Genomic DNA, 18,177 nt, shown 5'->3' on the forward strand with positions numbered 1-18,177 from the left:
GTCTTTTTATATATATATTTATTGACTTAAATATTGGATGAATTACTTCTACAATTAAAAACTTGTTTTTGTAGATGAGTATGAGTTTTTGTAGATGAGTATGAAAGTAATATTGTCAACTCACTAGACTAATGGTCAGGTCCAATCACTTCAAATGGTGTCCAAGTTCATTATCCCACTACCTCATCAACTAGATCATCACACTATCAACCCTAAACACAATTTTGAGAAAAACCAATCATGTTTGAAGTTTTCAAGACTTGTCAAATAGTTATTGTTCACTGGGTGTCTTTGAATTCCATAAGTAGCCAACTTAAAATAAGAATTGTGTAGTATGATTCGAATTGTGAAAACTGAGGCGTCTTTTGATTTTTTCTGAAACCCAAAAAAAAACACCTTATAACTGATTTCGTTCAAGAAATCATGTCCATATAAAATTTATCCTTCTCTAACCCTCTCTCCGTATCTCTCGTTTTCTTCTGAAATCAATTCAATAAATAACTTGTCCAAAAAACCAGCTCCTCATCAATGTCTCTCCTAATGGACTCAACTTCTTCAAGTCTTCTCTTGTGTCCTCCTCCGTATCTTCCAAAAGACGAAACTGGGGCTCTTGTTTTTGACTCATCTTTCTTGCAAAAACAAGCCAACTTGCCCACAGAGTTCATGTGGCCACATGGAGACTTAGTTCACAACGAAGATGAGCTTAAAGAGCCAGTGATAGACTTGGAAGGATTCCTTAAAGGTGATGAGGTTGCAACTGCTCAAGCTGCTGAGCTTGTTAGGACTGCTTGCTTGAACCATGGCTTCTTTCAAGTCACCAACCATGGTGTTGATATAAGTCTCATTCATAGTGCTCATGAAGAGATTGGCAAGATTTTTAAACTGCCTATTGACAAGAAACTCAGTGTCCGTAGAAAGCCAGGTGATGTGAGTGGATATTCTGGTGCCCATGCACATCGATATTCATCCAAGTTGCCATGGAAGGAGACATTTTCTTTTGGCTACCACGGGGATGATGATTCTGTGCCACTTGTTGTTGACTACTTCAAGTCCGCCTTAGGAAAAGATTTTGAACACACTGGGTAAGATAGCTGCGTCCTAAGTTACCGTACTATCTTGTCTCTTTAATGGTAATAATCTAGAAGTGACTTTTTTCTTCACGTTTTGTTGATTATTTGAAAAGTCTTTCCGGCACACTATGCCTGAAGCAGTCTTCTCAATATCCCAATATTGTAGTTCTAGAAATTTCCAAGTTTTTTTTTTATATAATTTACAAAATCTTTTTACCAAGAAAAAAAAACTGGATTTTACTAATTTATACAAAGTAAACCAAAGCTTTCTAACCGTATGAATAAAGTATACATGTCTCGAGTTTGGTAGCCCTACGGTGCAAATAATTTTGTTTCCTTTTTTTAATTACAAAACAAAGATTTAAACTTGAGATTTATTTTTAAAAATGACATAAATACCAGATAAGTTAAAATTTATTGTAGTTTTCGTCTTTTTTAAAATCACGAGGACGCAATATCAAACATGAACATTGCTATGTGAAGGTGGGTTTACCAAAGTTACTGTGAAGCAATGAAGAAAGTATCCCTAGTGATATTTGAGTTGTTGGCCATCAGCCTAGGAGTTGATCGTTTACACTATCGCAAATTCTTTGAAGATGGAAGCTCAATAATGAGGTGCAACTATTATCCACCTTGCAACAATTCTACACTCACTCTTGGCACTGGTCCTCACTGTGACCCAACTTCCTTAACAATACTTCACCAAGACCAAGTTGGTGGTCTTCAAGTATTTTCAAACAACAAATGGCTAGCAATCCGACCTCGTCCTGATGCCCTAGTTGTAAACATTGGTGATACCTTCATGGTAAGTTAATTTCTCATTAACTTTTTTACAGCTTCTATTTTATCTTCACTGTTATTTTACATTGGTAGATTTCAAACTTAAAAGAGCTTTCAAGGGTGTATTATAAAATATATTTTTTTTATTAAAGGTAAGGAGGAAAACAATTAAAGGACACTATTGAAAGGTTAAGCAATTTTGAATGATATGACATCACACACACAAACACACACACACATATATATATACATGTTTTTAATACTTTTGAAAAAAAATAAAGGGGACAAACAAATTAGTACGGAAATATGATATTAAAACTTTATTAGCCAAATTCTTCAAAATTTGAATTTTATTATCTTTATTTTTTTATAATTAAAATAATTTAATAATAAAAAATTAATTTTAAAAAATATATAACCAAGAAAAATATAAAATTATATTTTCTTCCAATGAATTGAGATGCTTTTTTTTCAAATAGCAATAAGTGATTACGACTGGTCTATGTAGGTACAAAAGAAAATGTCGCGTTGGAAAAGTTCATGTCATGATGAATTATTTCTAGTTTAGATTAAGACATTTGACTTTAGACAAATATTGGCATCACCACAAATTTTGAAGGGAAAAAAATATTTGAAACCACATATATATATATATTAACTGATTGATGTATTATTGAATGGCCAGTGCCAAGAAGAGAATGATGTTAAATGAATACAAGCCAAGTCAAAAGGAAAAGGAAGAAAAAATATGCACAACCAAAACAGACCATTAAATGTTTGTCCATGTCAAAAACCTTCAGGGCCTCGAGCTAGCGTTTGGACTGCAGCTGTTTCTATATGCTTGTCAACTCAAAATCGTCCAGATCACACAAATTGAATGGCTATCATCGCTTCAAAGAAGTAAAAAGTTTCTACGAGTAAAATGTTCAGATGCTTAGTAAAGTTTTAAGATTGTAATATATTCTGATTAGACAACACTCGCGGAGTTTCAAACGTTCAAGTCTTAACGTATACATCAAGTACATTTTTGAACCCATGTAATAAATACATGTTGACATGTGTGATTCAATGGCTTTTGTACTAGCTGAAATCATTTGATGTCATTTCCTTGTTCGATGCGTAGGCATTATCCAATGGGAGATACAAAAGTTGCCTTCATCGAGCAGTGGTGAACAGGGACAGCGGGAGAAGATCACTGGTTTTCTTTGTTAGTCCAAAAGAGGAAAAAGTAGTGAGACCCCCACGAGATCTTGTTTCCAGAGAAGGGCAAAGGATTTACCCAGATTTCACATGGTCGGATTTGTTGGAGTTTACTCAAAAGCACTACAGAGCTGATGTCGCTACACTCCAAAGCTTCATTCAATGGCTTTTATCTTCTAAATCATCTACCTTTTAGTCGCTTTGGATACTCTCGATGATTGTTTGCCTTTGTGTATCATCTAATTTAGCTAGGCTAGCAGCGATCTCCTTTTATATTTTCTCAAGTGGGTGCCTGGGTTGCCACCAGTACCTTCTATGTAGCTTTCTGAATTCACTTGCAAGAAAAATTGAGCGCCAGTGTTCTGCCTATAGCGCATTCAAAGAACAAAAAAACTATTCTAGTATCCATCCCTTTTTACTAAAATTATTATAATTTACACTTTAATTTATCAAGATAAACTAAATAGTTATCATAATCAGAAACTATATGTTTAATCTATTTGTTTTTAAATTTACTTATACCTTAATATTTATTTATAATTTTTTTAATCAAACTATATTTTTTACATGTTATTTATGTTATATTTTGAACCCACCAAATTTATTGTATTATGTTATGGTAATCTTCATGTTAGTTAATTTTCAACAAATGCTGAGGAGGAGTTGGATAAAGAGATTTCAAGGTTTATTTGATGAGTTGGGTCTTTTTTTTCTTTTTTTTAATAAATTCTATCTTCTTTTTTTATTGAATCTTTTTTATTTTTTTTTAATTTCAGCCTTCAATATTTAATTAATTTTGAACTTGTTTTTATAATTTGTTTTGGTTTACTTTTAATGAGGTTATTGCAATCTCAAATAAATATCCGGTATTTGCTTGGTGCTCAAGTTTTTAAGTATTTATTTTTGTTATCATATCATTAAATAAAAACTTGTTTAAGAAAACAAAGTTATTAAACCCAATAAAGTTCATGATCCGAATCATAGGTTTGATTAGGTTAAATAATAAAACTCGTGTCGATCTAACATGTCATTATCTCAATATTAAAAAAAAGATATCATTTTGATTTTTTTTTAAACTAAATTAATCTTTTTTATTTATCATTCGAATTGCTTTTGAATCCATCAAGTTATTGGAATCATGTCAAGACAACTCCCATGCAGGTTAAATTTAAACTTGAACTAGGTAATGAGACAAGTAAAGAGGCTTAAAAATTGACCTGCTAGGTTAAGTTTAATAAAAATATCAAATAATTGCTTACAAGTTATTATTTTTTTTTGTTTAAGCTACAACTTAAATAAAAAAAAGTTTATATAAAAAAAATTTATATTACAAAAACTATTTGATATTATTATTAAATTTATCTTAACATATTAACCTTAAAATTTTTCAACCCAATTAAATTCATCTTAACATATTAACCTTAAAATTTTTCAACCCAATTACTTGCCTAGAACTAGTTTAACATTAAATCGTCTATATGATATCGATGCATGATTCAACTGGTAGAATAACGTCCAACAGGAATGGTTCAGCTAATTGGAGCAGAAGCAAAGCAAGTAATTGATCCACTCGTTAAAATGGGCACCAATCCCATCTGTTTATGCAACAAATATATTAGATTGTGTTTACTATAATGTGGCCAAATTTTTATTTTGATTAGTAATTGGGAGAACTTTATGTTAACAAAAAAAAGATAAAGGTTGAAGAAGGATAAAATTGAAATAAAATATTAATTTTATAAAATGTTTTAAATAAAATAATTAATAATTAAATCTAACAAATAAAAAAGTTAAAAAATAAAATTAAAAATTTTTTAATTTTATAAATTATTTCAAATAAAATAAATAATAATAAAAAAATCACATAATATAATATATAAGTTTATTGTTTTGGGATATGACAGCGAAGATTGTGACTGTGGAGGAGGTTTGATGGTAGTGATACAAATGTAAAAATAAATTATTATTTTATTTAATTTGTGTAATAAAAAATAATTATTATTTTATTTATTTTATAAAATAAAAATTAATGGCAAAATATTCCGTCACAAAATAATTTCATCATCGTAAACCATTCAGCAACGAAAGAAAGATTTTGCTACAGGTATTGCGATGAAATTAATAGATTTTGTGCAGAAAATTCTGTAACTATTTGCTTGCTTTCTATTATTGACATCAGTCTTTCATGTTATCTCGTTTCTATAAATTCTAACTCCCTTACTCTTCTAACTTTTTCTCTTCAACTTTGAATACAAGTGAGAATAAAATGATTTGAACCATTTTATTTCCTTTACCAATTAAATAACGATTTCAGTGTCCTCCAACATTCAAGTGATCTAAGAACAGCGTTCCTTTCTTTGAAGTTCAAATCTTATTTTGAAATAAATTAGCTGCTAAATTAATTGGAAAGTGAAACTAGAGATCATTTTCTTTGAAGGGTGGTGAAAACGAAAATAAAGAGACCATGTGAAACTACAGATTACTTGGCATATATCGATTTTGGAGTTGTAAATGTTTCAGGATGGAATTAGGAGAGAAAGGCGAAGGAAATGGTTGATGATCAGCTGTCATAAAAGATGGCGGCTGAGATGTAAGATGTGAGGAAGAATATACATTAGTGTAAGGTAATATCATATTTTGTTCTTGTTGTTGTTGATGATGATGCTGTTGTAACCTTTGTTGTTCCCTTCTTTGTTGCTTTGGAAGATTAAGCTTTTCTCCTTCAATCTCTAGGGTTGTGATAAAACTTAAGTGGAGCGATAAAGTCTTCAAACCCTAGGGTTGTGATGGCCAAATAATATCATCACCATTAATAGTCTCTCTTCTCTCTTTGGCATTTATCAAATGCTTCTCCGGTAACAAAGCTGATGACGCACTCTTGAACTGACTCTTTCGATATTTCCCCATTGTCTGGAATCGCTTTATTCATAACTCTGCCAACATTTGCTATAGGAAGGAAGTGTCGTTGCTATTTAATGTTGTGATTGTTGCTGCTGCAACTCTTCAAACATGGGTTTTCTGGGCTTCCCCCACCGTAGCCATCCGTTCTATTTCCACGGTTTTCACCTTCCATTTCTCTCCCATGCACACACACGCCCTCTCCAAAGTGGAACAGATTGGTTTTAACGTGGATAATAATGTTAAGGCTTGTTTTGTGGAATGAAATAACTGGAAAGAAGAACCAAGAAAATAGGCATGTGCAGGGGCGGAGACAGGGGGAGGCTGGCAGGGCCCCGGCCCCTGCAAGGAAATTTTTTTTCCAGTCTTCTTTAAATTTATTCTTAGTATTCTTATAAAACACTGCATAAACAGCATTTTGGCCCCTCTTGATTTTATATTTTGGTTCCGCCCCTGGGCATGTGAAGAGAGAAAATAAAAGACTTGACTGAATTTTTAATAGATAAGCTGCTTTCGTGGATACGTAGATTACTGCCATGACCTAATCTAACTTGTGTTCAAAGTATTGATCGGTTTTGGCTTTGATATATATACCCCCATCGTGACAAGCTTTGGTTTAATTGTTGGGGTTAAGGTAAGAGGACGGTTTCACATGGTTTCTTCTGAACCTCTTCCATTGAATCTGGGAAACTTGATAAGCAGTCAATTTTGTTGCAACTTACGTAGTGATTGAAAGAATCTCATCTTAGGTTAATTTAATGCTCCTCACTTTAGTAAAGCTATACATATATAAGCTAAAATAAATTAGGGTTTTATGAACAAAGGGGAATGTTGTTCATGCAAATTGCAAACTGGTATCATTTTTCAGATGAGGTCCAACCTAGATAGAAACAATGTGCCATTTGCACATCATTTTCCTTCGTAGAGAACATACATGAGGTTCGGTTTTTTGACAAATATATTTCTGAGAAAGGCAAATGGAGTAAAATAGACGGTCTGCAAAAATCAATTACAGAACTGCAAAACAATTGTTAAGACAGTGAGGAAACAAAAATTGAATCTCCAATAGGAGCAAGTAAAAAAGGGTCATCATGTTCTTTTCAAGGGCCGTACAAAATGTAGCTGTCCACAATCAACTTTTCTTTCATTGAGATGCAATAGAGACAAATTCAGCATTACACATTTCAATATGATATTCAAAAAATTTGATGTTCGTCCAAACCTATAACAATTGGACTTTACACTTGAAGAATGTATTGTCATCTTTTTAACAATAATATTAACTGAAACTGTGACACAAATCTTGGGATGAAGAAATCATAAAACTAAAAGATACGGAAAACATCTGACAATGACAATCCTAATTATCATGGTAGATAAGCTAACATGGAGATGCAGTTACATGAATTGTAATTAGCAACCAGAGCAAAAAGAATACCTAATCTCACTTGCAATAGAACACCGAGAATGGAAATGCCACTGACTGGGCTGGAATCATGCTTAAGCAATAGCATAAGTGAGTGTCTCTGACTCACTGGGTCGCCACATGGATTTCTGGACACACAGCAATCCTTCCTTGTCCTTAGAGTAGGTCATACGAACCTCCCACTGCATAGACCTTGCCATGTTCTCCAGCTCATTAATGGTCTCAACATTGTCCCGGACAATGAGCTTCCCTTCTGGCCTCAGAATTCTATCAACTTCCGCAAATACAGCCACCATACTGCACCTGTAAGACTCACAAACCATTGCAAGGTTAGACACAGAAAGCAGAGAAACAGTGAGGTTTATCAAGTGCAACTTTCCACGGTAAGAAATGCACTTTAGATGATTATTATATACCTCTTTTTAACCTTGGAGAATAGATGGTCCGCATGGAGAAGATCATAAGATCTAGGATAAGTGCTGAATGATTCACACCAATCATGATAAATTCCAAACAGCCCACGTTCATAAATTATAGGTAGAGTATCTGGCGAGTCTACTGTGATCACATTCATGACCCACACGTTCAAATCCTTCAGAGCTGCAGCAAAACTGCCAACACAAGAAGAATATCAGACCAAAGAAAAAGGGCAATATTTACATTTTATTATGTAGCTTGGAAAAAGCACCAAACCCTGCTAAAAGGGAACGTGGGGAAGTAGATTATTCTTCTTGCCAGCATAACAAATTTTTACATTATAAAGAATCATAGCAAGAAAGATACAGAGTTGTTAAGTGTGGTATTTTGCCAGAGAAATAAACAGGAGCATTAATCATTTAACACTTTCAACAAGAAACAACAAAAATTGTGCTTACCCTCCATAAACAGATCTCATGTCCATGGCATTTCTCACAGATGACCAGTTTATTCCAATTCCATTTAGATATGAATTGGAGACCACCCGCTTCCAGTGCTCATAATCTGCAGTGAAATCTTCTGGTGCTGGTTTACCATAAACCCCAACTTGGGAACTCAACATCCAATAAGGTGTTTTACCCAACCTTGCCGGCCATTGCTCTGGCCATTGAGACCCACGTTCCAGTGAATCTACAGGCACCTTATGCATACATGCTTGCAGCGGCACATTCCTAAGCACAAGAATGAAATTAAACTATAAAAGTTATGCACCTTGTGATGCATGCTAGCTATTCCTACACACAGAAATTTGTTCCAATAAAAATTGTGGCAACTCCTTCAAATTCAATGCATGTTCTCCAGATTCACATGCAACTTTTCTTTGCGTGTATGTGTGTGAATAGAAATGTAAAAGAGCAGAAAGATTTCTTGAGATACATATGCATGGAGCAATGGTTGAAAGACATATCCACGGAATTTTAGCAGTAAAACATTGATTATTACTATATTCCTCGCCTTAACATTAAAATTACCAGGCTGCGTTTGGATCATCAGATGCTTCACAAAGTGGAGGCTCTTGTTTTGATCTTTGCTCATAGCAGTCATTGGAAGTAGGCTTCCTGTATGTAGCTACACCCACTCCATTAATTGTGTCCTTGTTAATAGACACAAGTTCCCAGCACATAGTTTTTGTTAGTTCGGTCATGGCTGCAAGCAATACCCATGAAAAGCACATGTTAGATTCCATCAACTCTCTCAAAAATCAGTTCATGTTTGGTTAAGAAATCACCAACCTTGCCAAATTTCAACATCTTCAGCTAGCTTCTGATAAACAGGAGTAGCAGACCACACAAAGAAACCACCAGGCCGCAACACGCGATTCAGCTCCAGAAGAAGTTTACCACCTGCATATGTCAATTGCTCAATTAAAATAAAAACAAAATTGAATTTTATATTCTCTCTATATTTTGTTAAATAAAACTAAGAAATCCCATTTTATATAGTATCGATCAGAAGAGATCAGCACATGGAGCAAATCAAAGAACATGGCCCAAAAAGGAATATAATATAAGTTTGGATGAGCTTAAACCTATATGAGGAAATGCAAAATAAGTGCCCACCTTCAATATGCCACGGTACTCTACAGCGCGCACAATGAACAGCATCAAAAACTCTGCCAGGGTAGGGAAGCCTCTTTGTTCCCATCACAGCTGATATAGCTGGGATTCCTCTTTCAAGAGCAAATTGTACTTGAGCTTCATGCTCATCTTTAGGGGCAAATGACATTGTTAGAACATCTCTGTCAAAGAGATATCCTCCAAAGCTAGCAACTCCACATCCAACATCCAATATCACACGGGTTTGTTTTCCCCATACAATGTCAGGCACAGACTGCACCATACAAGTCTCAACATTCAGAATCTCACAGGAAAATGGAACACAAAATTCGAGTAAAAGCAATTGAAAGCTTACGCATCTTGTTATATATATTATTAAAAAAAACAGTAAATATGTAAGGCATTGATAAATAAGCTTTTCAACATCAAAAGGCAATTTTGCTGGATTTTGGAAAAGTTAGGATGCTGTATTATCAAAGATTTTCAGATTTAATGTAAACAGGAGAATTGGAACAGTGTATCTAAGTACAAATAATCATTCAACACACATGACAATAAATGAAAAGCTGACTGAATAATCCCCCCCTTCACAAGACCATGCTACCCGTTTCTCATCATTTTCCAACTCAACTCCCACACTGCAGCTCATCTTTCTTCCAACCTAAAAATAACTTCTGCACCTCCCTTTGAATTATTTTTCCAATCTTTCAAGTTTTTCAAACCACATCCTAAAGCCTCCAATACCCATGCTTATTTAGTGATGACTCAAGAATTTGGAGATACCATGCATCCAAATTTATATCCAAGATGCAGGCCATCAAGTGCAGGGGTAACCTAGATCCAGCCAAACTAGAACTTTATTGATTATAATAACCACCAATAGTAGGGGTCAAAATTATTCATGAGGCAAAGATCTTTAGACAGCTTACCACTCAACCACAATCTTAAGTTTACTTTCAGAAAACTAAAGACAACAATATTTGTAATGATAACACACAGCCACGTATGCACAATCACATTAGTAACTCCAGAATGCTTGCAACCCAAAGGGAGGAGAGTAGCAAAGTAGCAACCATACATTCATAAAACACATAAAAAGAGGGCATTAAAATAACATATAACTGGGTTCACCTCACTTATGAAGTCAATGTAATGAAGAGCGCCATGCTTAAACTGGGTTCCACCACCAGGGAAAGTGAGGAATTCACCAGTAACTTTCACCCAGTTTTGATGCCCCTTAATTTGTGCAAGCTTGGTGTGGGGAACATTATGGTACCATATCTGCAACAACACCGAGTATTAATCCAACATTGCAAGAAAATGGTGGAAAGTCAATGAACTTGCATAAGCTTATTGAACCTACCTTTTCCCTGCTTGTTGGCCACTCAATTGGGCGTTTATATCCTTCAGGAAGAGGAACAAGACAGGTTGGGGGTTCTTCAGGACAGTGCCTCTCTCGATGTTCATAGTGCTTTGTAGAATGAAGACTCCTAATTTTTTGCCAATTGTCAAGACATGGGATGTAATCAGGCCCAGCAGTGACATTGCACAGTTTCCAATTGTACCTCCCTTGCTGATTAGAAGACTTTTGAGTTTCCTTCTCATTCTTTGACTCTGCTGCCTGAGTTGACCACGAACCACTCTGAGTGGTCGTTTCATTCAAAAGCTCTGACTGAGCCCCTGAAGGAAGTAACTCACCTGAACCCTGGTTGTTGGCCTGCCCATCAGAACTTTTATCCGCCTCCTTACTATCTTTCTGATCCACCTTCTCATCTATCTTATCATTCCCTGTTTCCCCATCCTCACCTTCACCAGTATTCTCATCCAATTTTGTTTCAGTCTCATCAGTACCAGGTTTCTTCTCCGTTGAATTCTTCTCAGAATCTCCTTGTCCAGCTGCATTACTTTCTCCATCATCTGGCTTTGTCCCTCCATCTTTTGTGTTTGTTTCTCCATTGTTGATCTTAGTGTCAGCATCCTCTGCATTAGTTCCTCCATTTTGTGTCTCAGTAGTTGACCCATCATCGGACTTGGTATCTTCATTTGATTTTTCCTCAGGCTTCTCCTCCGGCTTCTCCTCAGGCTTCTCTTCTTGCTTCTCCTCCGGCTTCTCCTCTGGCTTCTCTTCTTGCTTCTCCTCCAGCTTCTCCTCTGGCTTCTCCTCTGGCTTCTCTTCAGGAATCTCCTCGGGCTTCTCTTCAGGTGTACTGCTGTCTCCTTGTGTTGCATCCTCAGGCAAATCACCCGGGCTATCCTCAGGTTGCTTAGGATTGATTTCATTGCTTTCAGGAACTTGTTGCTTCACCTCATTCTTGTTTTCCTGAGCAGGAACATCAACACTTTGTCCAGGAACCACAGAAGACGATGTCATCATCCATACCCCAACCAAGCAGAGACCCACAAACACCGTGATTGTCACTGTCGAGCAGTAACTCGAATTTTGTCTTCTATTGTCTACCCTGCTGTATTTTCCTAACGCCATGTTCTCCTATAGCCAATCAATTCTCAAAATTTTGAACACCTGCATATCAAAGTTGAAACCATGACAAATCTCACAGCGACACAGCCTACAAAGCATAAATTTTGACACATCGGTCAAAATTTTCAAATCGCATTTCATCATATATTTTACACGCATAAAGTCGCATAGCTCCCAAAATATACAAGAAATTCATCCCGATTTGTGAAGTCCAACCTTAAAACAGTAATACATCCACATTCGCATGGTTTTAAGCGTAACTGGAAAACATAAAATCTTTTTATCTCATGAAATTGAATTGGCATCGAACACAGGGAGCACAAAACAAATATTAATGCTTAGATCGAGAATGGATCAAATCAACTAACCTTCAAGAAAAAGTAACAGATTTTTAGCATGCATAATGACAAACTTCAACAAAAAAAAAACTACTACCACAAAAAAGCAAGAGATTCAAACTTGATAAAAGGTTGTCGTAAAAATCCCATTACAAATAACCACAAAACACAACATTACAAGCAAAAATAAGAAAGTTGTAACAAGAAAACAATGCAGATCTATATAATTGAGCCTTATAATGACAACCTTTTGCTAAAACCAAGTATTATAAAGGGATCGCATCAAGATCACATAAGATCCATTAAGACTTAGTCATGTCTCACATGATTTGCAAAAATTAAAGAAGCCCAGATGATGTAAAACAAATCCAAGATACAATGATGAATGAGCTGAAGATAACAGGCACTGAAAAATAGCATTCTGGCATACCTTGTATTGATAATACGAAGAGAAGCAGATCTCGGGTGTGAAAGATGCAAGCTTTTATAGCCTTATTTGTTCATATTTCTAAGTTGGCAAAGAGGGAGGGAGAGAGAGATTGATCCAAAGCTACTAATTGACAAGAAAAGGGAAAGATAAGGATAAAGAAATAGAAGTAGGAGAAGAATACGAAGAGATTAGAGATGGGTTAAATAAGAAGGATCAGTGTTCACTTTGGTTGTGTTAGTACAGAACTCCTATAATCTACGTAAGAGGGAGAGGAAAAGGGACGGTCGAACAAGACACGGAGAGTTAAAGCCACAAGAATTGCCGTGAAATCAGCTGCTCTTGAGAGAGAGGCATTGCTGATAGAAGACTACCGCTTATAATAGAGTGGAGAAGAGGACCAATTTTATTTTGCAATGTTTGCAGGTGCAATGATCATTTTGGTGCTTGAACTTGTGTACATTATTCAATTTCATCTTCAATTACTGTCTCTATTGTTATCATATTTCTATCATTTACAAGATTAACACCCACGCAAGTACATATGAGGTAGTCAGGGGTGCCTGTGTTCTCAGTACTTGTTGTTTGTTATTTTTAAAAGTATTTATTGTTGAGAAATATATTAAAATATTATTTTTTTATTTTTAATATTAATATTTTATTTTTTATTTCAAAAAAGTATTTATTGTTGAGAAATATTAAAAAAAAATATTTAAAATAAAAATATTATTTTAATATATTTTTCAACAAAAATTAATTTAAAAAACAAGTTATACCATAACTCTATAGCTCCAAACACGCTAATAATTTCCTCCGCTCTAGTTAGCTAGGGATGTTTGAAATAATAATTTTCGTTATTTTTAAAAATATTTTTTACTTAAAAAAATATTTTTAATATTAATATATTAAAATTAAAAAAAAACAAATAAAATGAAAACTTTTAAAAACTCTCTCGTCGAAATATGTCCAAACATACTCTTGAAGGAGCGTTTGGCAAATTGCCTAGGTTGGCCTTTTTCTCCTTTTCCCTAATAAAATAAAATATAATATAATTACAATTATGGTTTAAGGCTTAAAGTTCAAGCAAAGGCCATCTTTGTTATTAAGAGATTTGCTTGGTTTACACGATGGATGGAGGGTTGAAATTGCACATGGTTTGCTACTCTTAGGACTCACTCGACGGAGAAGATTTGTTGCCGTGGTTTTCAACGCTTTCTAGATCTTAATTATTTTGGGTTATTTTTTAATATTTCCCATCAGCGATATATTCAACGTTACATTAAATTTATTCAAACTACCATTTTATTTTTCTTTTTACAATAAAATGGTAGTTTGAATTAATTTATTTTATTTTTTTATCTACTAAACTATTCTTCTTTGATCGGATCTTAAACTTCGCCGTTTTATGAGGTTTCTTTTGGTATTCAAATCACATCCATTACTTAGGGTTTAGTTTTAGTGTCATGAAATAAATAACAATAACATGTTTCTCTGTAATTTTTGTTTTGAAAATAAAAAATTAATTTTAATATCATTTCAGAAATATATTTATTTTATATTTTTTATCTAAATCTCTCCTACAAAACACGATAATTTTTAATTTTTATTTTAATATCGATCTCGATTCTTATTGGAGCCAAGAATACAATCGAAACAAGCCTGGCTTCTGTTATTCCATGTTAAAGAAGGTTGCTTGAATCGGCATGCATTCTCAATTGTATGAAACCCTAGAAAGTTCAGTAAAAAAACATAAATTACTCCTGGCTACAAGTCATGAAAAGATCTGTCAAAAAAAAGCATAGAACACAACTTAATTTCAAGAATATTATTTGAATTATTAGACAGTTGAGATATCTAGCTGCTTTGAATGAAATTGATCGTGGCCATATTTTGCTTTTCCACCTTACAAAATAATGCTTTTTTACCTGTCGAGAGAGCCGTGGAGATTTACCAAAGAAGAGAGTGATGACAATGGCACTGACTGTTTCTGTGTTCGGCAAAACCATTGATAGAAATAGGAGGCTGTAGGGGCCAAGGCTTCGGAACATCTTGCCAATTGATGAGGTTACATGGCATGTTCCAAATCATTTGATGTGAGGTCACACATCCACGCTTGATTGTCTCAGTATATTTTTTGTGTTTTAAAAGATTTTTAAAAAAAATTATTTCTTTCTTTAAATTAATTTATTTTTTTATATTTTAAGAATATTTTAATATATTGATATCAAAAATAATTTTAATATATTTTTAAATTAAAAATACTTTAAAAATTAATTATTACTATACTTTTAAATACATTGTAAACCAGGCATTGATGTACATTTTAAATTACGTTTCTCTTCAACAAAATATTCAATGACTTTTTATTTAACATAATTTGAGTTTATTTGGCTCTTTTCAAGTTAATGTATTTGTGTTTTAGAGATTTTTATGGTTATGATTTGAAAAAAAAAATAAAAAAAAAAAGTATTTTTAATTGTAATTAGTTGAATTTAAATATATATTTAATAAAAATTATAATTAAAGTTTATACGGAGTAAAAAATATATATAAAGTATTAAAATAAAACCTTTTAACTTTCTTACAAACAATAAAAAGGAAACCAGTAAGGATTTTTTGGTAATTTTAGGCAAACATATTAGGAATATTACAAAACTTGATTAAAACAAATATATAGAAATTGCTGTATAATAATTATATTTTAAATTTAATTTTTTAATGGGCCTTCGCAACATAAAACTCATTTCTTTTAAAAACCAAACATGTTATTGAGTATAATTCACAAACATGAAATCTCCGAAAAACAATCACAGTATTAGTTTTAACATGATATAAAAGAAGAAAATTCTGGCCTTTTAAATTATAAGAAGATGGCTAGAATTATTATATATATATTCACATTAAAAATAATTAAATTAACTGATTTAATCACATGAAAAAGAATCTGGAGAAACGTCATTCCTAATAAAAACTCAGCCCATCATTTAATTTTAATGACTGAGATTAGCACCAACTTAAAAGGAGCCAAATCTAAGTTATAACGAGAGTAGATCTTCCCTTCCTAAATCCCTTTTCATCTTTTTTTATGCTTTAAACATGATATTAATTTCCCAACGACGATCTTAAATCATACCCGTCGAGATATCTTCTTGAGACACTGTATGGATCGCATTACACCATAAGAACAATGATTGATTAAGATTTGGAATATAGCATGATTATTGTCACGTAATGTATATTATTGTAATATAGCATGACCTGATTATCTTTTTTTCCCTGAAATTAATGGTAGTATTTCAGATATTTAAATTTAAATTACTAGCTAATATCATTCATTATTCTTAATTACAATTCTTCATTTTACAGCCCCACTAGTCTGAAGTTGAATCGAAGATCCCACTTAAAGAAATCGAATAATACAAGATATACAAAACAATTACTTACTAATAAATTACAACCAACTCGTGTTTATACTAAAATATTAAATTAATTAATTAATTAACAATTATATTTGATTAGATGAGTTAATAATCATTCTGCCATAACTTTAACAACCTTCTCTGCATAACAAATGCCATATATGAGGAACATAGCTTGGAAAAATTATATAAATATATAAAATACAATCTCTCATTCACATGAGCTGGTTTGCCCGAGAGGTTAAGGGGGAAGACTTAAGATCTTCTGTACATAAGTACGCATGGGTTCGAACCCCATAGCCAGCAGCGCTTTCTTCTCTAAACATTGATTTTCAAATTAAAACTCGGAGATCAACAAGATATCTCTTCACAACCAATTCCTTAGAATATATCTTATTATTTTTGTATATTTTTAAATTGTTTTGGTATATTAATATAAAAATATTTTTTAAAATTAAATTACTTTAATATATTTTTGAAAAAAAATTAAAAAAATCATTCTGTCGCCGTCAAACACCCTCGTAGTAAAAATGAAATGAATGTCGGTGTCACCGCGTACAGCTAAGAAACACCCATTTTCTCTCCTTTAAATATTCATTCCTGAATAAGGCCGCCGGATGCGCCACGTGCCCAGACAAAAGTTATTATGATCTCAAAAGATCAAACAAAAACCATTGCTTTTTTCTTCATCTTAACGATTATGAGATTTACCCGCCAGTTTTCGTAACAAGAAAATTAATTATTTTTTATTAAATTCAAATCTATAAACTTTTTTTAGCATATTCTTTTGAATTCAAAACTATACAGTCACGTATGAATTATGGACAGTTATTATATATTGTATCGCCTAATAAAATCAATATCGTATATTTAACACACGTTTTGGATAATATATTAAAGTTTTTGTACCATACATTGAATTATTATCATTGTAACCAAAATTAAAAAATTGAAGGTCAATGTACAGCGAACCTCTCAGCCCAGTTTCTTTTATTTTTAATTTTTTTTAAATTGCGTCATTTTATGGTCTAATTATATAAAATTAATATCTAAATTAAAATACTGAGAAAATACATAATTCATCCGAAATTTATAATAATTTTAATTTTGATTCAAATTTTTTTAAAAAAAAAACAGCTTCATTGTTTTTTATTAATTCCTGGAATAACACACAAAAATTATGAATTCCGTGGGCGTTGTCCTATGGGAGGAAGTAAAAATGAACATATATAGTTTAGATCCATTGCCGACAAAAGAAGGTCACAGGGTCCCACGATCCATATCTGGTCCCACTAGACCGTGCACGTGAGAACTGGAATGCTCTGAATGAGTACAGAAGAAGAACCCCAACGTGTAGGTCACTGGTTCTCACTCTCTGCCTTGCGCCCTGGCAGTAGTGTTTTTTAATAAGGAGATCCAGAGCCCTATTGCGTCTTCACATGGATATCTCGGACCGATCATGCTGAGGCGTGGCGTAAGTAGATACCATGTGAATGGTTGTTTTTTTTTAAAAAAAATGTTTTAAAAAAATTAATTTTTTATTTATTTAAAATTAATTTTTTATGTTTTTAGATTATTTTAATATCTAGATATAAAATAATTAGTTTATTATTTTAAAAATATTTATTTATTTTTTATAATTTTATGAATAATTGAATTACTCTATTACTCTTCCCATTCAATTTTTTTAGTACTGGCTTTAAAAGCTTGATTATGATTTCATAAAAGTTTTTTTCTGTTATTGTTATTTAGTTATAGGAGCATTTCTTATTTTATACATATATAAAAAAAAAAATGTTAATGCATGCTTGACATTTATTAGTCGCTTCATTACTTTTGAGCAAGGAGTGAAGTTGATTACTTTTGAGCAAGGAGTGAAGTTGATGTTGATAGTTGAAATCAAGTTTTTACCATATTATTGAATGTGTCTCAATGTCTTTTTTCTTTTTGTGCAATGCATGTATAAAAGTAAAGTCTAGTTTGATGTCAATTAACTTTTTTTTTTAAATTGTCCAAAAAAATATTTTGAGGATGTGTTCTAACTGCTTTGATTTTTATTAAATGAATGATTTAATAAAAAAATATTTTTTTAAAATTAAAAATGTTG

General features: G+C 32.9%; 2 protein-coding genes and 1 non-coding gene across 3 annotated transcripts; 2 read left to right on the forward strand and 1 right to left on the reverse strand.

Annotated features, from left to right (window-relative positions):
• Positions 1–303: 303 nt before the first annotated feature.
• On the forward strand, positions 304–3,454 carry LOC105124554 (gibberellin 20 oxidase 1-D-like). The gene is made up of 3 exons (XM_011024620.1): positions 304–1,082; positions 1,554–1,875; positions 2,974–3,454. Exons 1-3 carry the CDS (start codon positions 529–531, stop codon positions 3,244–3,246), a joined length of 1,149 nt encoding a protein of 382 aa, XP_011022922.1. The 5' UTR covers positions 304–528; the 3' UTR covers positions 3,247–3,454.
• A 3,617-nt stretch (positions 3,455–7,071) lies between these two features.
• Positions 7,072–13,018, reverse strand: LOC105124553 (probable methyltransferase PMT26). Its single transcript, XM_011024619.1, has 9 exons — positions 12,655–13,018; positions 10,771–11,928; positions 10,539–10,688; positions 9,411–9,681; positions 9,084–9,194; positions 8,823–8,997; positions 8,250–8,522; positions 7,791–7,985; positions 7,072–7,677 (listed from the first exon to the last, which is right to left on the reverse strand). Exons 2-9 carry the CDS (start codon positions 11,887–11,889, stop codon positions 7,449–7,451), a joined length of 2,523 nt encoding a protein of 840 aa, XP_011022921.1. The 5' UTR covers positions 11,890–11,928; positions 12,655–13,018; the 3' UTR covers positions 7,072–7,448.
• A 3,275-nt stretch (positions 13,019–16,293) lies between these two features.
• Positions 16,294–16,376, forward strand: TRNAL-UAA (transfer RNA leucine (anticodon UAA)). The gene has a single exon. It is a non-coding gene; the product is annotated as a tRNA-Leu (tRNA).
• Positions 16,377–18,177: the final 1,801 nt, after the last annotated feature.

Source organism: Populus euphratica, unplaced genomic scaffold (genome assembly GCF_000495115.2).
Source record: "Populus euphratica unplaced genomic scaffold, PopEup_1.0 scaffold35.1, whole genome shotgun sequence".
Taxonomy (NCBI): domain Eukaryota; kingdom Viridiplantae; phylum Streptophyta; class Magnoliopsida; order Malpighiales; family Salicaceae; genus Populus; species Populus euphratica.

Excerpts from the sequence above, each read along its gene's own strand:
- LOC105124554 (XM_011024620.1), top strand. The coding sequence starts at position 529 with ATGTCTCTCCTAATGGACTCAACTTCTTCAAGTCTTCTCTTGTGTCCT. Across the intron at positions 1,083-1,553 it reads AAAGATTTTGAACACACTGG|GTGGGTTTACCAAAGTTACT; the intron begins GTAAGATAGCTG and ends TGCTATGTGAAG. Across the intron at positions 1,876-2,973 it reads ACATTGGTGATACCTTCATG|GCATTATCCAATGGGAGATA; the intron begins GTAAGTTAATTT and ends TTCGATGCGTAG.
- LOC105124553 (XM_011024619.1), bottom strand. The coding sequence starts at position 11,889 with ATGGCGTTAGGAAAATACAGCAGGGTAGACAATAGAAGACAAAATTCG. Across the intron at positions 9,682-10,538 it reads ACATTGACTTCATAAGTGAG|TCTGTGCCTGACATTGTATG; the intron begins GTGAACCCAGTT and ends TGTATGGTGCAG. Across the intron at positions 8,998-9,083 it reads AGATGTTGAAATTTGGCAAG|CCATGACCGAACTAACAAAA; the intron begins GTTGGTGATTTC and ends TATTGCTTGCAG.